General features: G+C 43.1%; 1 protein-coding gene across 2 annotated transcripts in view; it reads right to left on the bottom strand.

The window, feature by feature from the left end:
* Window positions 1-20,434, bottom strand: part of NT5DC1 (5'-nucleotidase domain containing 1) — a 214,556-nt gene that overhangs the window by 54,253 nt on the left and 139,869 nt on the right. For both annotated transcript variants that reach the window (XM_084827382.1, XM_084827381.1), the window contains exon 7: window positions 18,314-18,488. In XM_084827382.1, coding sequence (XP_084683508.1) covers window positions 18,314-18,488 — 175 coding nt within the window. The remainder of the gene's footprint in view (window positions 1-18,313; window positions 18,489-20,434) is intronic.

The following is a 20,434-nucleotide window of genomic DNA, read 5'->3' as shown; positions in this document are numbered from 1 at the left end:
CTCGGAAACTTCAGTTAGTCCAGAATTAGCCTGTAAGAATTCCAACTGGTTTAGCTAGGTGGAGCCATATTACCCCCATTCTTAAAAAAATTGTATTGGCTGCCTATTCATTTTCAAGCAAAATTCAAGGTGCTGGTGCTTCAGCTAGTGAAGTAGGTTATGTCTGTACAAAGGAGAGGGCCTTTTCTTGGTGGTGATATGACTTTGGAATATCCTCCTTAATGAAGTTCATCTGTGGAGGGGCCATGGCTTGACTGCAGTCGATGTAGGATGCTGGGTGAGACAGCTCCTCTGCCCACAGTAACACTCTGGCCCCAAAACCTTATTTTTTGGAGCATAAGTTATAGGCTAACGAGCTGAACAAGCACAGCAAACTGGCGAGAACCCTCAGAAGCAGAAATACCAGCATACCAGACTTCTTTAAGCCTTTGGAAAGGATGGCTGTCTCTTCAGCTCCGGACGCTATGAGTACAGATAAGATGGCAATAAGATATTACAAACGGAGGAGGCAGGTCAGATAAGAGGGGACTTAGCAAAACAACTACAGACATTAAAGAAAGAGTTGATGGTGGGGATGGCTGATTTATTAGACAAGAAACTGTCGGAGCTGGGGTCCTGAATAGAAGCAATTGAAACCATTGCTTCTGGGGCTTTTGATATGGCAGCTGGAAATAAAGTACTGACAGGTTAAGAAGAGAGACTTTGCATATTAAATGTAAGTTGGAGGAGGCGGAGGACCATTCCAGATGCCAGAATATTTGCGTACGTGGGATTTTTGAAGATGCGGAAAGAGGAGATTTGAAAGCATTTTTATCTCAATGGTTTGCAATGTTACTTCCGGATTTCCCGGTACTGGTGGAAGATTTTGAGAGAGCTCATAGAGCATTAGGGCCTTGACGTGTGGGAGGAACGGGTGTCAGAGGCATAGTTATCTGTTTTGCTCGTTTTACTTTGAAGGAGGAATTATTGAGACGTTTGAGGGGACTGAAGGAAATTAAGTATAATACCAATCCAGTGATGGTGCTACAAGACCTGGCCCCTGAAACATTGCATAGACAAAGGGAGCGATGCCCCTTTACATTGAAATTGCAAGAGAAGGGGATTCAATATCGTTGGGCCTTCCCTTTTAGACTGACGGTTACCTGTGAAGGTGGGTCATATACAGTTTCCTCACTCAAAGAAATGGCAGAATTGTTTATAGCTCTTAAAATGGAATTCCCATTGGGATATGCAGCAGCGGATTTACTTAAGGAGGATGATGAGGAAGATATGGAAGAACAAGGAGGTTGGGAGAAAGTGAAAGAAAAAGGAAAAAGGACCGCCAGGAAAAGGAAAGGCCATTCTACTCCAGAGGGCACATCACTTCCACAGAGAACACTCTGCCCGCTTACTAGTAGACAACACTGAGATAACTTCTCCGGAAAATATAGGACTTATAAATAAGTGTAACTTTTGGCTAAGCTTGGAAAAAGGTTAAATGATAGTGTAAAGTATAAGATATTAAGTTGGGCTTCAGATATATTGAATAAAGGGTGTTTGAGGTATACCCCACAATAATGAAGGAGGAGGTGTAATCTACCCTGAATCCTGCATTTCAGGTGTAACATTTGGGGAGATGTAACTAGGTCCGTCAGCCCCATGTTGCAATAGGCAACTGATTACTGCGGGGGAATACTGATTTGCATATCCTTAGGCTCTTCTTTGGAATAGCTTGAGGAGGGGACTCTCTGATATGGGAGGGGGTCTCTGGAAGGGCAACCCTCACTGGGAAATGTATGGAATAATATTGGAATGTGTAAGCAATCCGGACATGGGGGGAGGGTTTGGGCATGAGAAAAGCTAAAGCTACATATTTTGTTATGGCGAATGGACATAGAACTGGAAAGGCATGGTAATTCTTTAATTAGTTTTAATTTATCTAAATTATGGCTCCTCAGATAAAAATCGCTTCTCTACATATAAAATGGGCAGGGTGCCCTATCAAGAGAGCGAGACTTTGAAATTTAGTGAAGGAACTGGATTCCTCTATTTTATTACTCCAAGAAACTCATAAAATCACTGGAAAGGATGTTCTTATACCAGGTAGAGAATGGTCTCATAAATATGTGGCCCCCAGATCTAATAAAGCAAGGGGGAGTAGCAATAGTGTTTCGTGATGATGTATTGTTACACAAAAGATTTTGAGGGACCAGCAAGGCCATTTTCTTTTTTTTAGAGGGACTCTACAATCAATCACAATTATTAACTATAGCTACTATATATGCCCCAAATGAAGGACAAATTGGGTTCATTCACAGAGTGTTTAAAAAACTTAAAAAGTCTGGGACTATCCCAGTAATTTTAGGTGGAGACTTTAATTGGAACCACCAGGGGGTGGTTCTAGAAGACCTTGAAGGAACCACAATTTTAGGAGAAGGTGATAACGTCTCTCTCAGAAAATATCGACAGGCAAGCAAAATGTTTGAAGTCTTCAAAACCTATCAGCTACAGGATGCATGGGTGGAGTTACATCCGCGATATTTTAGCTTTTCATTTTATTCACGCCGACAAGGATTTCTTTTTCTAGGATTGATACGGTTTTATTGTCAGTAGAATTATTACAAGAGCTGCAAAGAGCGGACTTAGGGATTATAAAAGTTACAGACCATGCAGCCCTTTCATTACATCTGACCCTCACACCCGGGATAAAAGGTTCTCCAGTATGGAGATTTAATCCTCTACTGTTAACGGCTAATCAGAGTAAGAAAAAAATACAAGGAAGTTTAGAGCACTACTTTGAAGAGAATTCCATAGATACAACAAGCTCTACTTTGAGATGGGAAACTATGAAGGCTGTAATATGGAGAGTATGTATTAAACAATTAAGCACAATGAAAAAACAAAATAGAGCACATACTTCACTATTAGAGAGGGAAATTAGATCCTTAACAGAGGAATATAGGAGTATGGGAACAACTAGGATTAGGCGACTATTGGATAACAAATGTGCAGAACTACAGAACTTAGATATTAATAAAACAATGGTGGGGATGCTGTATACTAGACAGCGATTTTATGAATTTGATGGCAAGGGTCATGGTTATTAGCTAACAGACTGAAGCAGTATAGGGCAAGAAATAGAATCATTGCAATTGAAGATAATCATGGGGTTAAGCATTTGGATCCTGGAAAAATTGTTGATTCATTTGCTGAACATTTTGAACAAATCTATGCAAACGCAGACAGGAATCTAGAATTAACAGAGGAATATCAGGTGATTCCTTTGGTGGATGAAGTGAGGACATGGCTTGATAGACCCATTACGTTGGAAGAGATAGAGGAGGCACTGTCTTGCCTTAAGTCAAATAAATCCCCAGGCCTGGATGGGTTTACTGGGGAATTCTATAAACACTTTAAAGACATATTACTTCCACATCTTCAATCTGTTTTCAATGGAATTTTGGAGGGTGCCCAACTTCGTGAGATCTGGACATGCTCCAAAATTGTAGTGTTATTAAAACCAGGAAAGAACCCACTGAAGATGGACTCTTACAGACCAATTCTGTTATTAAATAATGACTACAAACATTTTACTCTGGTATTGACAAACCAACTGAAAAGGCACGTGGGGCAACTTGTTCATGCAGACCAGTATGGTTTTCTTCCAGGAAGATTTATAGCAGATCCTGTTCAGAGGTTATTCAGTTTGATACATTTTTGTAAGGAGCATAAATCTCTGACAGCAATTTTGGCCTTGGATTTGTATAAGGCCTTTGATCGTGTAAATTGGGGGGTTTTTTGTTTGTTTTTTTAAAAAGCTCTACGACATTATCAATTTGGCCCTAAATTTTTTAATGCAGTCCAAGCTATTTACTCTCCAACTTTGGCACAGATTCGTATTAATAATTTAGACTCCCATAATATAAATTTATATAGTGGTACCAAACAAGGCTGCCCACCGTCACCTATTTTGTTTACCCTAGTAATCGAATTTTTGGCAAATTGACTTTGAGCTCACTCACAAATAAGTGGAATTACAGTGGGTAATACAGAACATTGGATTAGTTTGTATGCCAACGACATGATATTGGCACTGAGTAATCCATTATATGCAATTCAGGCTCTACAAGAAGAATTACATACATTTAAGGATACAGCGGGCCTGAGGGTTAATTTTAAGAAATTGGACCTTTTCTGTTTAAACTTTCCTCCAGGTAAGCAACTAAGAGCTTCACAAAGACTAGGGATTCCATTAGTAAATAATGTTTTTCACCATTTAGGGATTTATCTATCTAGGAATATATGAAAACTCTTTAAAATAAATTATGGGCAGCTATGGAAAAATATTTTGAAGGTTATAAGTAAATGGGAGAAACTTAATCTTTCACTTTTCAGTCAAACAGCAACTATTAAGATGATGGTCCTTCCTAAGTTAACGTATTTGTTTTATGTATTACCCCTAGAACTTCAATATAAGACACTGCAAATTTAGCAGAGTAGATTAGAGCAATTTATATTTAAAAGTCAGAAACCATGTACAGCCAAAGTTCTTAGATATAGGCAACGTACAGCAGGAAAATGGGGTATCCCTAATCTAATATTATATTATGAATCATAACAGTTATGTCACCTCCTGTCTTGGTTATCAGTAGATATTAATAATCATTGGGTACAGATGGAGAGAATGATGTTACCATCACAGATAGTGGATTCATTTTTATATATTAAAAATGAACTTAAGAGAATATGTGTGAGTGAAATCTCTACATCGAGAGCAATTTTACAGGTATGGAAAGGGAGGAAAGAAAAATTACTACCAGGGATATCCCCTATGACTCCTTTACATTGTCATCTGGCCTTCCACTCTGAGGACCGACCCATGGATATACTAGCCTTCAAACAGAAGCGGCTTTATAGGTTGAAAGAATTTTATTTAAATGCCCTGCCCCTCCCCAGAGAGTTCTGGAGCACTCATTTGAAGGAGGTTGGAATAACTTGGTTAGCATGGTATCAAGCAGGCACGTTCATCAGAAGAGACGATATCAGGCTCTAAGAAATTTAACACCATTTGAATCTATACTCAGAATCCTAGGCAAGGGAGAGAAAGGCCTGGTATCACTTATTTACAGAGTGCTAATTGATTTAGATATGGGTTCAACTAACACTTTAAAATGAATGTGGGAACAAGATTGGGAAATAGAAATATAGGATGATATATGGAGAGCCAGTGTGGTGTAGTGGCTAGAGTGTTGGACTGGGAGCTGGGAGATCCGGGTTCTAGTCCCCACTCGGCCATGGAAGCTCACTGGGTGACTTTGGGCCGGTCACAGACTCTCAGCCCAACTTACCTCACAGGGTTGTTGTTGTGAGGATAAAATGGAGAGGAGGAGGATTATGTACACCGGCTTGTGTTTCTTAAAGAGGAAAAATGGTGGGATATAAATGTAATAAACAATAAATAAATAAATATATGGAATACAATGTTGGAAAAATTCCCATTTAAATCAGTATCTATCAATATGAGAGAATAAGCTTTGAAGGTTCTTCAAAAATGTTGTATGACTTCTGTTTTTTTAGCTCATATTCATCAGGAACTGTCAAGATTGTGCTGGAGGGGATGCAAGGAACCAGGATCAACCCAGCATATGTGGTGATCCTGTGTAAAAGTGGCAAAGTTTTGGACTGCCTTTGGTGACATTGATAAGATACTTGGATAGAAATTGGCGAGAACACCAGAGTTGGCACTCAGGAGTGTTTTTGGGAAATAATAGAAATTGTTCCTTTAAGCCATTGGCTGGATTTTTGTTGATGGCAAGTAGACTGGTTATTGCTCAGTTTGGAAGGACTTAAGAAGAGTCTCCCCCTTCATGGATCACTGCCTTGTTGTGGCGAAGGGGCTTGCGTAACTCAGTGAAGCCATAAGCTGTGCCGTGCAGGGCCACCCAAGACGGACAGGTCATGGCAGAGAGTTCTGACAAAATGTGGTCCACTGGAGAAGGAAATGGCAACGCACTCCAGTATCCTTGCCAAGAAAACCCCATGGAACGTATCACAAGGCTAAAAGATATGACGCCGGAAGATGAGCCCCTCAGGTCGGAAGGTATCCAATATACTACTGGGGAAGAGCAGAGGGTATTTCCAAGTAGCACCAGAAAGAGTGAAGTAACTGGGCCAAAGCCGAAAGGACACTCAGCTGTGGATGTGTCTGGTGGTGAAAAGAAAATCCGATGCTGTAAAGAACAATATTGTTTAGGAACCTGGAATGTCAGATCAATGAATCAAGGTAAGCTAGAGGTGGTCAAACATGACATGGCAAGATTGAACATGGACATCTTGGGAATCAGGGAACTAAAATGGACAGGCATGGGCGAATTTAATTCAGGTGACCATCGTATCTACTACTGTGGGCAAGAATCCCTTAGAAGAAATGGAGTAGCACTCATAGTCAATAAAAGGATGGGAAAAGCAGTACTGGGGTACAATCTTAAAAACGATAGAATGATCTCAGTACGAATCCAAGGCAAACCATTCAACATCACAGTAATTCAAGTCTATGCCCCAAACACTGATGCCGAAGAAGCTGAGGTTGATCGGTTCTATGAAGAGCTACAACACCTTCTAGAACTCACACCAAAAAAAGATGTCCTTTTCATCATAGGGGATTGGAATGCTAAAGTAGGAAGTCAAGAAATCACCGGGATAACAGGCAAGCATGGCCTTGGTGCACAAAATGAAGCAGGACAAAAGCTAATAGAGTTTTGCCAGGAGAACACGCTGATCATAGCAAACACTCTTTTCCAACAGCACAAGAGGCGACTCTACACATGGACATCACCAGATGGTCAATATCGAAATCAGATTGATTATGTCCTTTGCAGTCAAAGATGGAGAAGTTCTATACAGTCAGTAAAAACAAGACCTGGAGCTGACTGTGGTTCAGATCATGAACTTCTTGTTGCAAAATTTCAGCTTAAATTGAAGAACGTAGGGAAAACCACTAAACCATTCAGGTATGACCTAAATCATATCCCTTATGAATATACAGTGGAGGTGAGGAATAGATTTAAGGGATTAGACCTGATAGACAGAGTGCCTGAGGAACTATGGACAGAGGTCCGTAACACTGTTCAGGAGGCAGCAACTCAATCCATCCCAAAGAAAAAGAAATGGGGAAGGAGCCTGGGGAAGGAGGACCAGCCAGCAGCTGCACCAGGTGGATCCTGAGCCTGAACCTGCTTCTGCCCCCGCCCACAGGTACTTAAGGCGGGGCTGCCAGAGGCTGCTCGGGAAGGAGCCTGGGGAAGGAGGACCAGCCAGCAGCTGCACCGGGCGGATCCTTAGCCTGAGCCTGCTTCTGCCCCCGCCAAACAGGTACTTAAGACGGGGCTGCCAGAGGCTGCTCGGGAAGGAGCACTTAGCGTCGCACTTGGAGTCGCGTAGGATCTGAAGACCCACCCACCTGCCTCTCCAGAGACACCAGCAGCCACAGTACCAGAAGCAAATAGCAGCAGCAGAGGGCAGCAGCTTTAAAGACAAGGGGGAAGGGGCAAAAGTGGACTTTATCTGCTCCTTCTTAGCTGCTGTTCTCTTTTATCTGTTTTATCTTTTATATTCTTTTACACTGTTGAACATTTTATACCCTAACATTTTAATATGTGCCTGGGAGGACTATTGGGCAACTCAGGGGGTGGGGGAGGTGCCACCATAACTGTGGTCACAGGCAGGGGGAGGTATGGTGTTGGGGGATTAACAGGCCAGCTGAGGAGAAGAGGGGCTAGACACCTTACAGCTGTCCCTCTTCTGGTTCTTCCCCCAACCTGATGGTTCCTGGCAGCCTTACCAGTCTGCCCTCGGGTCTGGTGCTGCTGCTGCTGAATGCCAGGTCGGCCCAAAATAAAATCTCCCTCATCCATGACTTGATTGTGGATGAGGGGGCTGACCTGGTATGTATTACTGAGACCTGGGTGGGGGAACTGGGAGGGGTCACTCTCTCCCAGCTGTGCCCTCCTGGGTACTCGGTGCAGCACCAACACCGACTTGAGGGTCGGGGAGGGGTGGTTGCCGTGGTCTATAGGTATTCAATCTCCCTCTCCAGGCTTCCTGCTCATTCGAGTGCAGATCTTGAGTGTTTGTACCTTGTGTTGGGTACCCGGGACAGATTAGGGATTCTGTTGGTGTACCGCCCACCCCCACTGCCCATCAGACTCCCTGCATGAGCTGACGGAGGTGGTCTCGGACTTGGTGTTGAGGACCCCAGGATGATGGTCCTGGGGTACCTCAACTTCCATGCCGAGGCCGCTGTATCCGGGGCGGCTCAGGACTTCATGGCCACCATGACAACCATGGGGCTGTCCCAACATGTCATCGACCCAACGCATATAAAAGGACACACACTTGATCTGGTTTTCTTGACTGGGCAGGAGGATGGTGATCTGAAAGTGGAGGAATTAACATCTGTCCTTTTGTCATGGACAGATCACTTCCTGCTGAGGTTTAGACTCCTGGTGGCCTTTCGCCTCTGCAAGGGTGGGGGACCTATTAAAATGGTCCGCCCCCCGGAAAGTAATGGATTCCGATGGATTCCAGAGGGCTCTGGGGGATTTTCCTGCTGGCATAGCTGGTGCTCCTGTCGAAGCCCAGGTCGCTCTGTGGAATGCAGAGATGACGCGGGCGGTTGACACGATCGCGCCCAAGCGCCCTCTCCCTCTGAGCAGAGCCCGGCCAGCTCCTTGGTATACACCTGGGCTGAGGACAATGAAGCAAGAGGGGAGACGGCTAGAACGCAGGTGGAGGAAAACTCATGCTGAGTCTGACCGAACACAGATAAGAGCCCACTATCGAGCCTACTCTGTGGCAGTGAGGGTGGAAAAGAGACAGTTCTTTTCCACCAGCATTGCATCTTCTCAGTGTCGTCCAACGGAGCTTTTCCGAGTGGTTCGCGGCCTGTTACATTCTGGGCCAGGGAGAGAGACGGTGGAACCCTTGGTAGCACGCTGTGTCAAGTTTGCACGGCACTTTGAGGATAAAGTCGCTCAGATTCGTCATGAATTGGACACCACCATTAATGAAGTTCCATTGGTAGAGGCGTTCAGAGCACCGCCTGGTCCAGTTTTATTGGATCAGTTTCAGTTACTGAGGCCTGAGGATGTGGACAAGGTGCTTGGCCAAGTCCGATCGACCACTTGTATGCTTGACCCTTGCCCTTCATGGCTTATTAAATCAAACAAGGAGGGGTTGTCCGGCTGGGTCCAGGAGGTTGTAAATTCCTCCTTAAGAGAGGGAGTGGTGCCTGCCACTTTAAAAGAGGCAGTAATTAGAACACTCCTGAAAAAGCCTAACCTGGACCCAGAGGATGTTAACAATTATAGGCCAGTGGCCAACATCCCCTTCCTGGGCAAGGTGCTTGAGCGGGTGGTTGTAGGACAGCTCCAGGCACTCTTGAATGAAACGGATTATCTAGATCCATTTCAATCGGGCTTCAGGCCTGGTTTTGGAACGGAAACTGCCTTGGTCGCCCTGTGGGATGACCTTTGCCGGGAGAGGGACAGGGGGAGTGCGACCCTGTTGATTCTCCTGGACCTCTCAGCGGCTTTCGATACCATCGACCATGGTATCCTTCTGGATAGGTTGTCTGGGTTAGGAGTTGGAGGCACTGCACTACAGTGGTTCCGCTCTTACTTGGATGGCCGATTCCAGAAGGTGGTGCTGGGGGATTATTGCTCTGTGCCATGGCAATTGTGCCATGGGGTTCCACAGGGCTCTATTTTATCCCCCATGTTGTTTAACATCTACATGAAACCGCTGGGGGAGGTTATCCGGAGGTGTGGAATGAGGTGCCATCAATATGCAGATGACACCCAGCTGTACCTCTCTTTCTCATCAAAACCAGGTGAGGCAGTGGCTGTTCTGAATCAGTGCCTGGGCACGGTAATGGACTGGATGAGGGCTAATAAACTGAAACTCAATCCAGACAAGACGGAGGTACTGTTAGTGGGTGGTTCGTCTGCCCGGCTAGGTGATATTCAACCTGTTCTGGAGGGGGTTGCACTCCCCCTAAAGGATCAGGTTCGTAGTTTGGGGGTGCTCTTGGATCCAGAACTGTCACTTGAGGCACAGGTGAACTCAGTGGCACGGAGCACTTTTTATCAGCTTAGGCTGGTATACCAACTACGCCCTTATCTGGACAGAGATAGCCTAGCTACAGTTATCCATGCTCTGATAACTTCTCATCTGGATTACTGCAATGCGTTATATGTGGGGCTGCCTTTGAAAACGGTCCGGAAACTTCAGCTGGTCCAAAATAGGGCAGCAAGATTGTTAACAGGGACTAGCCAGTGAGCTCATATTACACCAGTACTTTTCCAGCTGCACTGGCTGCCAGTCCATTTCCGGGCCCGATTCAAAGTGCTGGTGTTAACATTCAAAGCCCTTAACGGCTTGGGGCCAGGTTACCTGAAGGATCGCCTCCTCCCATATGTGCCTGCCCGGACCTTAAGATCATCATCAGCGGCCCTTCTCCGTGAGCCCCTGCCAAAGGAAGTGAGGTGGGTGGCGACTAGGAGGAGGGGTTTTTCTGCTGTGGCACCCTGGCTCTGGAATGAGCTCCCTAGTGAGGTTCGCCTGGCGCCTACATTGTATTCCTTTTGGCGCCAGGTGAAGACCTTTTTATTTTCCCAGGCATTTTTTGCATTTTAGCTTTCTAAACTTTTAGCTTTGCTGTTTTAAATCTGTATTTTAAACTCTTGCACTGCTGCTAGGTTTTATTTTGGTTGTATTGTTATATTGTGGTTTTAATGTTCTATATATTTTAAATTGTTTTATTGTGTGTTGTTTGGTTTTAATTTTTGTGAACCGCCCAGAGAGCTTCGGCTATTGGGCGGTATAGAAATGAAATAAATAAATAAATAAATAAATAAATGCAAGAAAGCCAAGTGGCTGTCTGATGAGGCTTTACAAGTAGCTGAGGAAAGAAGGGAAGCGAAAAGCAAGGGAGAAAGGGGAAGATATATCCAACTGAATGCAGAGTTCCAGAGAATAGCAAGGAGAGACAAGAAGGCCTTCTTAAATGAACAATGCAAAGAAATCGAGGAAAACAACAGAATGGGAAAGACTAGAGATCTCTTCAAGAAAATTGGAGATCTCAAGGGAATGTTTTGTGCAAAGACGGGCATGATAAAGGACAAAGAAGGCAGGGACCTCACAGAAGCAGATGAGATTAAGAAGAGGTGGCAAGAATACACAGAAGAACTATACAGGAAAGATCTGAATGTCCCTGATAGCCATGATAGTGCGGTCACTGAACTTGAGCCGGATATCCTTGAGAGTGAAGTCAAGTGGGCCTTAGGAAGCATTACTAACAACAAAGCTAGCGTAGATGACAGTATTCCAGCTGAGCTATTTAAAATCCTAAAAGATGATGCTGTTAAAGTGCTGCACTCAATATGCCAACAAATTTGGAACCCTCAACAGTGGCCACAAGACTGGAAAAGGTCAGTTTACATTCCAGTTCCAAAGAAGGGCAATGCCAAAGAGTATTCAAAGTACCGCACAATTGCACTCATTTCACATGCCAGCAAGGTGATGCTCAAAATCCTACAAGCTAGGCTTCAGCAGTATGCGAACTGAGAACTACCGGAAGTACAAGCTGGGTTTCGAAGAGGCAGAGGAACTAGAGATCAAATCGCCAACGTTTGCTGCATCATGGAGAAAGCAAGAGAATTCCAGAAAAACGTCTATTTCTGCTTCATTGACTACACTAAAGCCTTTGATTGTGTGGATCACAACAAACTCTGGCAAATTCTTAAAGTGATGGGAGTACCAGACCACCTTACCCGTCTCCTGAGAAATCTGTACGAGGGTCAAGAAGCAACAGTCAGAACCAGACATGGAACAACCGAGTGGTTCAAAATTGGGAAAGGAGTACGACAAGGCTGCATATTGTCACCCTGCTTATTTAACTTATATGCAGAGTACATCATAAGAAATGCCGGGTTGGATGAATCAGAGGTCGGAATTAAGATTGCCTGGAGAATTATCAACAACCTCCGATATGCAGATGATACCACCCTAATGGAAGAAAGCGAAGAGGATCTCAAGAGCCTCTTGTTGAGGGTGAAAGAGGAGAGTGCAAAAGCTGGCTTGAAACTCAACATTAAAAAAACTAAGATCATGGCATCTGGCCCCATCACTTCCTGGTATATGGAAGGGGAAGAAATGGAAGCAGTGACAGATTTTACTTTCTTGGACTCCAAGATCACCGCAGACGGTGACTGTAGCCATGAAATTAAAAGACGCTTGCTCCTTGGGAGGAAAGCTATGGCAAACCTAGACAGCATAGTAAGAAGCAGAGACATCACCTTGCCGACAAAGGTCCATCTAATCAAAGCTATGGTTTTCCCAGTAGTAATGTATGGCTGTGAGAGCTGGACTATCAGGAAGGCTGAGCGCCGAAGAATCGATGCTTTTGAACTGTGGTGCTGGAGAAGACTCTTACGAGTCCCCTGGACTGCAAGGAGGTCACATCAGTTCATCCTAAAGGAAATCAACCCTGAGTGCTCATTGGAAGGACAGATACTGAAGCTGAAGCTGAAATATTTTGGCCACCTAATGCGAAGAGAAAACTCTCTGGAAAAGACCCTGATGCTGAGAAAGACTGAAGGCAAAAGGAGAAGGGGACGACAGAGGATGAGATGGCTAGATAGCATCACCGATGCAATGAATATGAACTTGAGCACATTCCGGGAGAGAGTGCAGGACAGGAAGGCCTGGCGTGCTATGGTCCATGGGGTCACGAAGAGTCGGACACAACTGAACGACTGAACAACAACAACAAAGAAGAGTCTCATTGGACGCTTAGTGGGCCCGGGTTTGGAAAACTGCCTTAACAGAAAAGCTAACAAATAAGTTATGAATGGCGAAAGGAAGTAGGAAACAAGATACATTTGCTATGGATTGGTATCAATTTACTATGTATGTTGGCAATACTCAGCTTCATCACACTCTGCCTGTATCATATCGGTCGGCCTCTCTGGTTTATATGAACAATGTATTCTATAATGTTCTGCCTTAATTTATTATAATTTTTCATATGCCTGGACTATCACATGTAAGTGGGTAGGGAAATAAATAAATATTTTTTTAAAAAAGAAGACGTTTATCTGTCACCGACATTACAATCTTTCCAGTGCCAGGTCAAGATCAGGAACCAGGTTCTGTTGTCCCTGTCTGGGGTGTTATGGTTTTGCTGCCTCCCACTTTCATGAAGGATGATGCTATGTTGTTTTTATTCTATGGTATTTTAATTACTGTACATTGCTATGGAATCTTTTAGGATAAAGGACAGTCTAGAACTGAAAAACAAAAACAAAAAACAAAGAAGCAAATAAATCCAGGGTGGCATTAGCTACTGAGAACCAGCACCTGTCTGGCCTTCTAGCTGTCATGACTGACCAGGCCTGGTGTTTTATGTTCATCTACAAACACTACAAAATATTTTCCTGCCAGAAATCTGCAGTGGCTGTTAAATTCTGGAAAAAACACATGCAGTCACAGAACAGCAAACTGCATAATATTTTATACACTCAGGTTATATAATTAGGGTTTTAGAATTATTTGTTTAGAAATCATTTCTAATTGCTCCTTGTACAAAAATATCACTTCCATAAGAAATCTGTGAAGTGCACTCTTACTGCAAAGCTAAATCAAGTTGCTGTGTTCCTGAAAATCCAACATGGGTTTGATTGCTAATGAAACATGCAGGTAATATAAGTAGACAAATGGGTTTTACAGGCATCAAAAATGCCTGAAGTTCTTACCGGACTAAAAATAAATAATTTAATCCATAAAATTAACTCCATCTGTGAAATGCTTATGATACATGATACGTACAGTCAGGTAATCTAATCTGAAAAAAAATATTGAGTGCTGAAGTGGGCAAATACCTGGCAATAAATTATACTTTATTAATATGAGGTAAGCAAATGGTACCATTTATATACCTTGGGCACAATCCAGGGAAAGTTATACTAACTTAAATCCCATACTGAAATCAGTGGGATCTAAAACACTCTAAATAGAACATACATGTAACTGTTAGATTCTCTAGACTGCATTCAGTGACTACATTCCAGTGGAGAGTTAAAGATACTTATATCCTACTAGTATTAATGAAGAAATGCTAAAATAAAACATTTTAAAAAGCTTTTGCAAGGCCGAATTCTCAGCAGAGATATCTGAAGATAAATGTTTATTACTGACTAGATTGCAAAATATTATGTACAAGGCTCTCTACAAACTAGACTTACATTCCAACAGCAATTGGACATATGCTTCCAAAGAGTTAGATGTGTTTGTTGGCTAAGGGGAAGTATGTGAAAAGCAATTGCAAAGAGTGCAGAAATTTCCTTATGTTGATGTTAAAACTCACAATGCAATCTTATGCAGATCTACTCTGAATTAAACAGTACTGAAGTCACTAGGGCTTACTTCCTGGTGGTCTGTACAGGATTGCAGCCTCAATCTTTTCTATTTTCTAGATTTCTCCATGGCAATATGACAATATAGTACAATATGAATATGATATATAAATACTTACACTCAAGTAATTCAGATGCACCTAGGTGGCAAGCCCTACCATTACCATTATAGGTGGCAAGCCGTACCATTACAACCCTATTCGCTCCCCACACATTCAATGTAAGTACACATAGAATGTGTACATACATACAGTGTACACACAGTGAATGTCTGCAAAGGACTGGAGAAGAGAAGCATCTGGAAATAATATTAGGGAGTACCAGTATTCTGAGTGCAAAAAATCGTGAGTAAAGGAGAAAGGAAGCATGTTCAATGTGGATCGATTTAATGTATTAAAGGCAAAAGCAAAGAAAGCACTGACCTTCTGCCTCCCCTTCTTCTTTCCAGATTGACATTTTTTCGTTGAATCTGCTCATGAATTTAACTGGAAGTTGCAACGAAAGCCAGCAAACCAGTTCAATATATCCAGTATTCCAACAATACATATAGCTCATTGTGATTCATACTTGATACTCATTGTTAGGTTTCAGTTTTATGCATGCTACTTGAGAGGTCCAGGGGAACCAACAAAGTCACACTGATTGGAACACAGGAAGCTGCCTCATACAGAATTAGACCCTTGGTCCATCTAGCTCAGTATTGGTGACACTGACTGGGAGCAGCTCTCCAGGGTTTCAGGCAGGGTTTCCCATTTCTCTAGAGGAGCATTGAAAAGGGGTTCAGTGCTCCTCTAGAGCAACGGGAACCACATCTTCCCTTGGATCACCTCTGAGGTCCAAACTGATAATCCTAATTTTGCTGTTTTTAATAGCGAGGAAGGAGAAGGATCCAGAGGGAGGTAATAGGCCTCAAGCCTCCAAGCAACTTGTCAACATCCTCAGGCTGCACAAACTGAAAACTTGAACCATATCAACCTGATCAGATGGCACTCAGGCTAACTACATCCATTTCTGACTCTGATGTAATTGTGGAGTCTGTCTGAGAGGATACAAACAATTTTATCTGCTAAACGTAATAGAAACCCGTTACAGGAGTCGTTTCAGAGTTCCAACGGTTGGTCCTCTGGGCCTGTTTGAAACTGGCCTCTAACCACTTGAAAGAGCTCTGTCAGCTGACACCAAGCACATACAATAGTGATCTGTCCCTGACAATAGAGTCATAGCAGGCTTCATCAACCAAAATCAAACTTGGGATCCTGAGCAACAACCCCAGGACCAGCTCTGACAGCGCAGGCAGGGAGATTCTTAGACAACAGGGTGGCAGTACACTAACAGAATCCCAATCCTGCCTCAAGAGCCCTACACTAGCTACAGACACTTTACATTGGTAGATTGTTAAGTATTTCTCCCACCCTTTCTCTTTCCTCTTTCTTCCCTTCTTGAATCTTTTCACTCATTGCCTTCATGTTCCAGAGTCTCCCCTTCTCCCATACTCTTTCTTGTGGCTCCCTTTCGCCTCCTGCTTCGCCTTCACCTTCCTTTCCACCCGTCATTCTCCAACATTCTCCCTTTTCAATGTCTTCAGCATCAGGTGACCACATTCCTCCGCCTCTGCACACCTCCAGCTGAATCTTGTCTAGACAGTCGTATTGGCCCTTGGACACACAATGACTCTCCAGTTTATCCTGTTTACAGCACTGTGGAAGCTTGGTAGGAGGCTGCAAGCCCCAAAGGTTTCTTACACCAGGATTCTGTTATACATGCCAGGTCAGCATGTTCTTCTTGGATTAAATCGCAGATAGCTGTTGTTGTTCCATTAAAAGACACGATGTCAAAAAGCAGCATTTCTGGGCTTAGTGTATCCACAGAGTGCCCACCAGAGTTATTGACAGTGGAGGACAAAATAAAAAGTAGTGGAAACATGTGTCCACTACCCCTTACTACTCTAATGGTAGCTGCTCCTCCTTCTGGACATTCACCTGAATGCTTATAGTGCCCTAAACACATCTCCAAGTTGTTACAATTTCAGTATCCAAACAGATCCAAGATCATCCTATCTCTCAGGATGAGACCACTATAAAAACTATCAGTAAAAGTTAGCAAACAGTTAACATATAGTAATCACAGAAAGATTAAAAGGGCAAAATATATAAAACCAGGACCTCTCTGACAGAATACTGCTACTGGAACAGAGCTGCAATAAAACCAATAAAAGTAATGCTAGGTGGAACACAAGTTAATGTGTTCTAATAGAATCCAAATTATACTAAAACCTATAAAAGGCTCACAGTTATACAAGTCATAAAGACACAATCACAGTCAGAGAACCTATGGAAGCCCCTAGCAAAGAACCCTTAGGCTCTTGCCCTTTGGCCTGTGCCAAAGGCTCATGCCTCTAGCAATTGTGGCAGGTCTTGTAGGTTCGAGGAAGGGAGTGGCCAGCAGACAAATAAATAGTTCAGACTGCCTCGCATGGAAAAGTTCAGACTGCCTCACATGGAAAAGCTCACTCTTCTTCCTCTCCGCTGCTTCAGGCAATGGTGATTTTGATGCTCTGGAGTTTGTTGGTGATGATGACAATAAGCTGGATTTTCGTATGTTTCTATATGCCCCTAGTTTTCTCATTCTGTTGTCTTGGAGGCCATCCTCAAGCCTATAAGTACCTGGCATTCAGGATGGATGAGGGAAGATCACCAGTTCATCAGAGACAACGCACTGATAGCGAGTCCATAGTGTAAGCCAGAGGGGAAGTCATTCATTCACTGCATGAAAAGACACTGTGAAGTTCTGAAGCTCATCACCAATGGAGGAAAGTCACAGGAAGTCAGATATCAGGAACTCAGCTTGGCCAAGTAGGATGTGTGGCTTTGGGGGTTCAAAGGCGAAAAGAGTAGCATGATACTTAGGATACAGATAGGTACCTGGTGTTTCCACAAAGAGTGGAGGAACTCTGAGAATTTAGAAGGCCTTGGGCACTGGACTAAGGTGACTTTTGAGGCATGGATAGGTGGGCCAAAGAAAAGGTGTACCTTTTTGGCATACAGCCAATAAAAGCCCATAAAAGGGTGAATTTTGAGGTACCTGGCCTTGAAAGGTGAGGGGTGGCTTTGGAGTGAATTACTTTCCATCAGCTAATATTTGCCCACATTTTCTTACTTTTAATACACAGCATAAGTAGTCTCCCAGCATTTTTTTTCTTCCCGGAACTGCATCTTTGTGCCAAAACAGTCATTACTTTAAATCCATATCTAGAAGCTACATCTTTCTTTTTCATTTTTCTCTAGAGTAGGTGCAGGGCCCCCAATTTGGGTATTGAAAGCCCCCCTGTCCCCTATACATGGGTCCCAATCTGGGTCTATTCCCTACACCTACTCTAGAGTAAAAAAGAAAAAGAAAAGACATAATTGCTAGAAATGGGTTTAAATTAATGTTTGTTTTGGCCCTATGAAAGGCCAGAAACTTGATTAAAGCAGTGTGCGCGTGCAAGCACACACTGTGTATTGCTGTATTTTTTTCCTCTGTGGGCAGAAAAGCCCTGGATTTTGAAGAACAAATGGCCCATGAAGAAAGGGCTAAACATCATTTTTACTCTTGCTCTAATTCAAATTCACAGCATTCCATAGCTGCATTTTAATAGCACAATACAATACGCTATGACTCCTATTGTGTGATCACTCAAACATCTTCTGCATCTCGTCGCATTTGGCTCTCATTAAAAGTGTAGTGTGTAAACTGACCCCATATTAGCTTTTCATTTGCAGATACGTGCGTGCATTCCCTGAAGTCTTCAGCTGTCCATTTCTAACTGTAATTACTATTAGTGCCATCTAGAAGGTAAAGTCTAAAATAAAACAACATACCCTAAGGTGTGCTCGCATAAGAGTCTGCAGTAGTCACTATGAGAGCTAGTAATGAGTAGTAGAATCTTCCCGCTCTCCTTCAGTCTTCTTAGCCACTTTTTAACAGAGTCAGGACAACGTTGTATATATTTCTCTGGATTGTTTTTCACTTCTGGAAAGTATGTCCCAAGATTTTCTGAAAAATAAAAGATACGTTTATGCAGAGTATGGTACCCATATGCACCATCTGCATACTCAGTGGCCTGTTTTAACTTCTGTCTCACCAGCCCTCATCTCCCAGCCAACGTACACAACGTAAAATGCTTTTAAAAATGCTGAGATTTTTGCTTTTTTGTAAGTAGATTGTGGGATTCTATTGGGTATGGTGTTGAGAAGCAGCTGTCATAAAAAATCTGGTGGGCCATGGACTTTGCCTAGCTGAGCACTCCTATGGGTTAGGGTTTATTAAGAAGTGTCATAGAGAAGTAGGAGTGAGAAACTTCAGCGTACAGTTTACACTGGTAAGAACTGCATCATCAGTCACAAGCCTTATTTACAGATCTGGGATGGGCAACTTCTGGAGGTGTAGGGGCCATTTTCACACACACACACCCCGGACTGCTGTTGCGGGTTGTTGTCCATGGGGTACCACGCAATCCGTAGGGGACTCTCCCAAAGGTCCAAAATCGCCAGTTTTCTGCTGAAATGTGGCAGCATACTCTTCTGTAGCACTACAATTGTTAAATTTAGCTAATTTCCAAGATGAATTTAACCACAGAGGCTATGGATGTCATTTAAAAAAAATAAATAAATTGGGGGGCACTGGGGGCTGATTGTAGACCATGGCTTTCATGTTGCCCACCCCTGTTACAGATAAACTCACTTCACTAACTCATTCATGGATCATTAAAGTTATAAACTTATTTCCCTTAGAAAGCTGAATCTGGCACAGGCCCATGGCATCTGAAAAGTCTGAAAAAAGGATAATTCAACAAGTCTTCCTCAAAACAGAGAACTGAAAATGGACAGTCATGGTATTTCGAAATACTCAGAAACTGAAAATGTAGTAAACGTAATTACTAAGCATTATGATGAACGATGAAGTCACAAAAGGAGATGATTGTACATCTTTTCCTCAAGAGGGAGGGCATGAAGTACATCCACATCAACCAGAAAGCTGAAGTTCGATCCATAGATAGCCAAAGACACACAGGAATGTTTCTAGCAGCCAAAACATATGGAATGAACTTTACTTCATAACAGAAGACAACACTTCAGCGAACAGCAAGCAAAAGCACACATGGGATGGAATGTTGGACTATGGGAGTTCTATTGCTTCACGTGCTTGAATGAGAAATGGGCAGAATTTCCAGGGGCTGCCAGGAACATGCAGCCCCGCTTGCTTGCATGCAAGTTAAATTTGTGACTGTTTCTATACACATTTTCCTCTCCTGCTAAATATCTGTGGTCAGCTTCACTGAACAATTTAACAAGTCCTAGACATTACTTTTCTTTGTGGAATGTGCACAGCGCTCTTCCTCAGAACAAAACAAAAACAAAGATTTAAGCCTCTTAGCCTTCAACTATTTCATGAGAAGGCGCAGAAGGATATTTGAAACTGCAATATCTGCAGGGAATGAAATAGTCTCGGCAGTTGATTCAAAGCCAGTTGCTCCAAAGCACCACTTGGATTTAAGCCAATATATAACCACCGATTTCAATGGGATAAAAACAGCTTATGCTCCAAGTTTTAACTGGCCTGTGAATCTAGCTTCCAAAGTAATAACTGAAATATTTTGTAACTGCTGCACTGTAAATGCATCTACAGCAACTGAATGAAAAGGATAATAGCTTTATTATATTGTGGCATAACAGGAATATCTATCTATCTATCTATCTATCTATCTATCCATCCATCCATCCATCCATCCATCCATCCCCAAAGGTAAATTTGGGGATAGAGCCAGTGTGGTGTAGTGGCAAGAGTGTTGGACTAGGAGCTGGGAGATCCGGGTTCTAGTCCCCACTCGGCCATGGAAGCTCACTGGGTGACTTTGGGCCAGTCATAGACTCTCAGCCCAACCCACCTTACAGGGTTGTTGTTGTGAGAATAAAATGGAGAGAAGGAGGATAATGTAAGCC

Source organism: Heloderma suspectum, chromosome 1 (genome assembly GCF_057233095.1).
Source record: "Heloderma suspectum isolate Gila_16-S chromosome 1, 16-S_ref, whole genome shotgun sequence".
Taxonomy (NCBI): domain Eukaryota; kingdom Metazoa; phylum Chordata; class Lepidosauria; order Squamata; family Helodermatidae; genus Heloderma; species Heloderma suspectum.
This window is presented reverse-complemented; position numbering and strand designations above follow the sequence as displayed.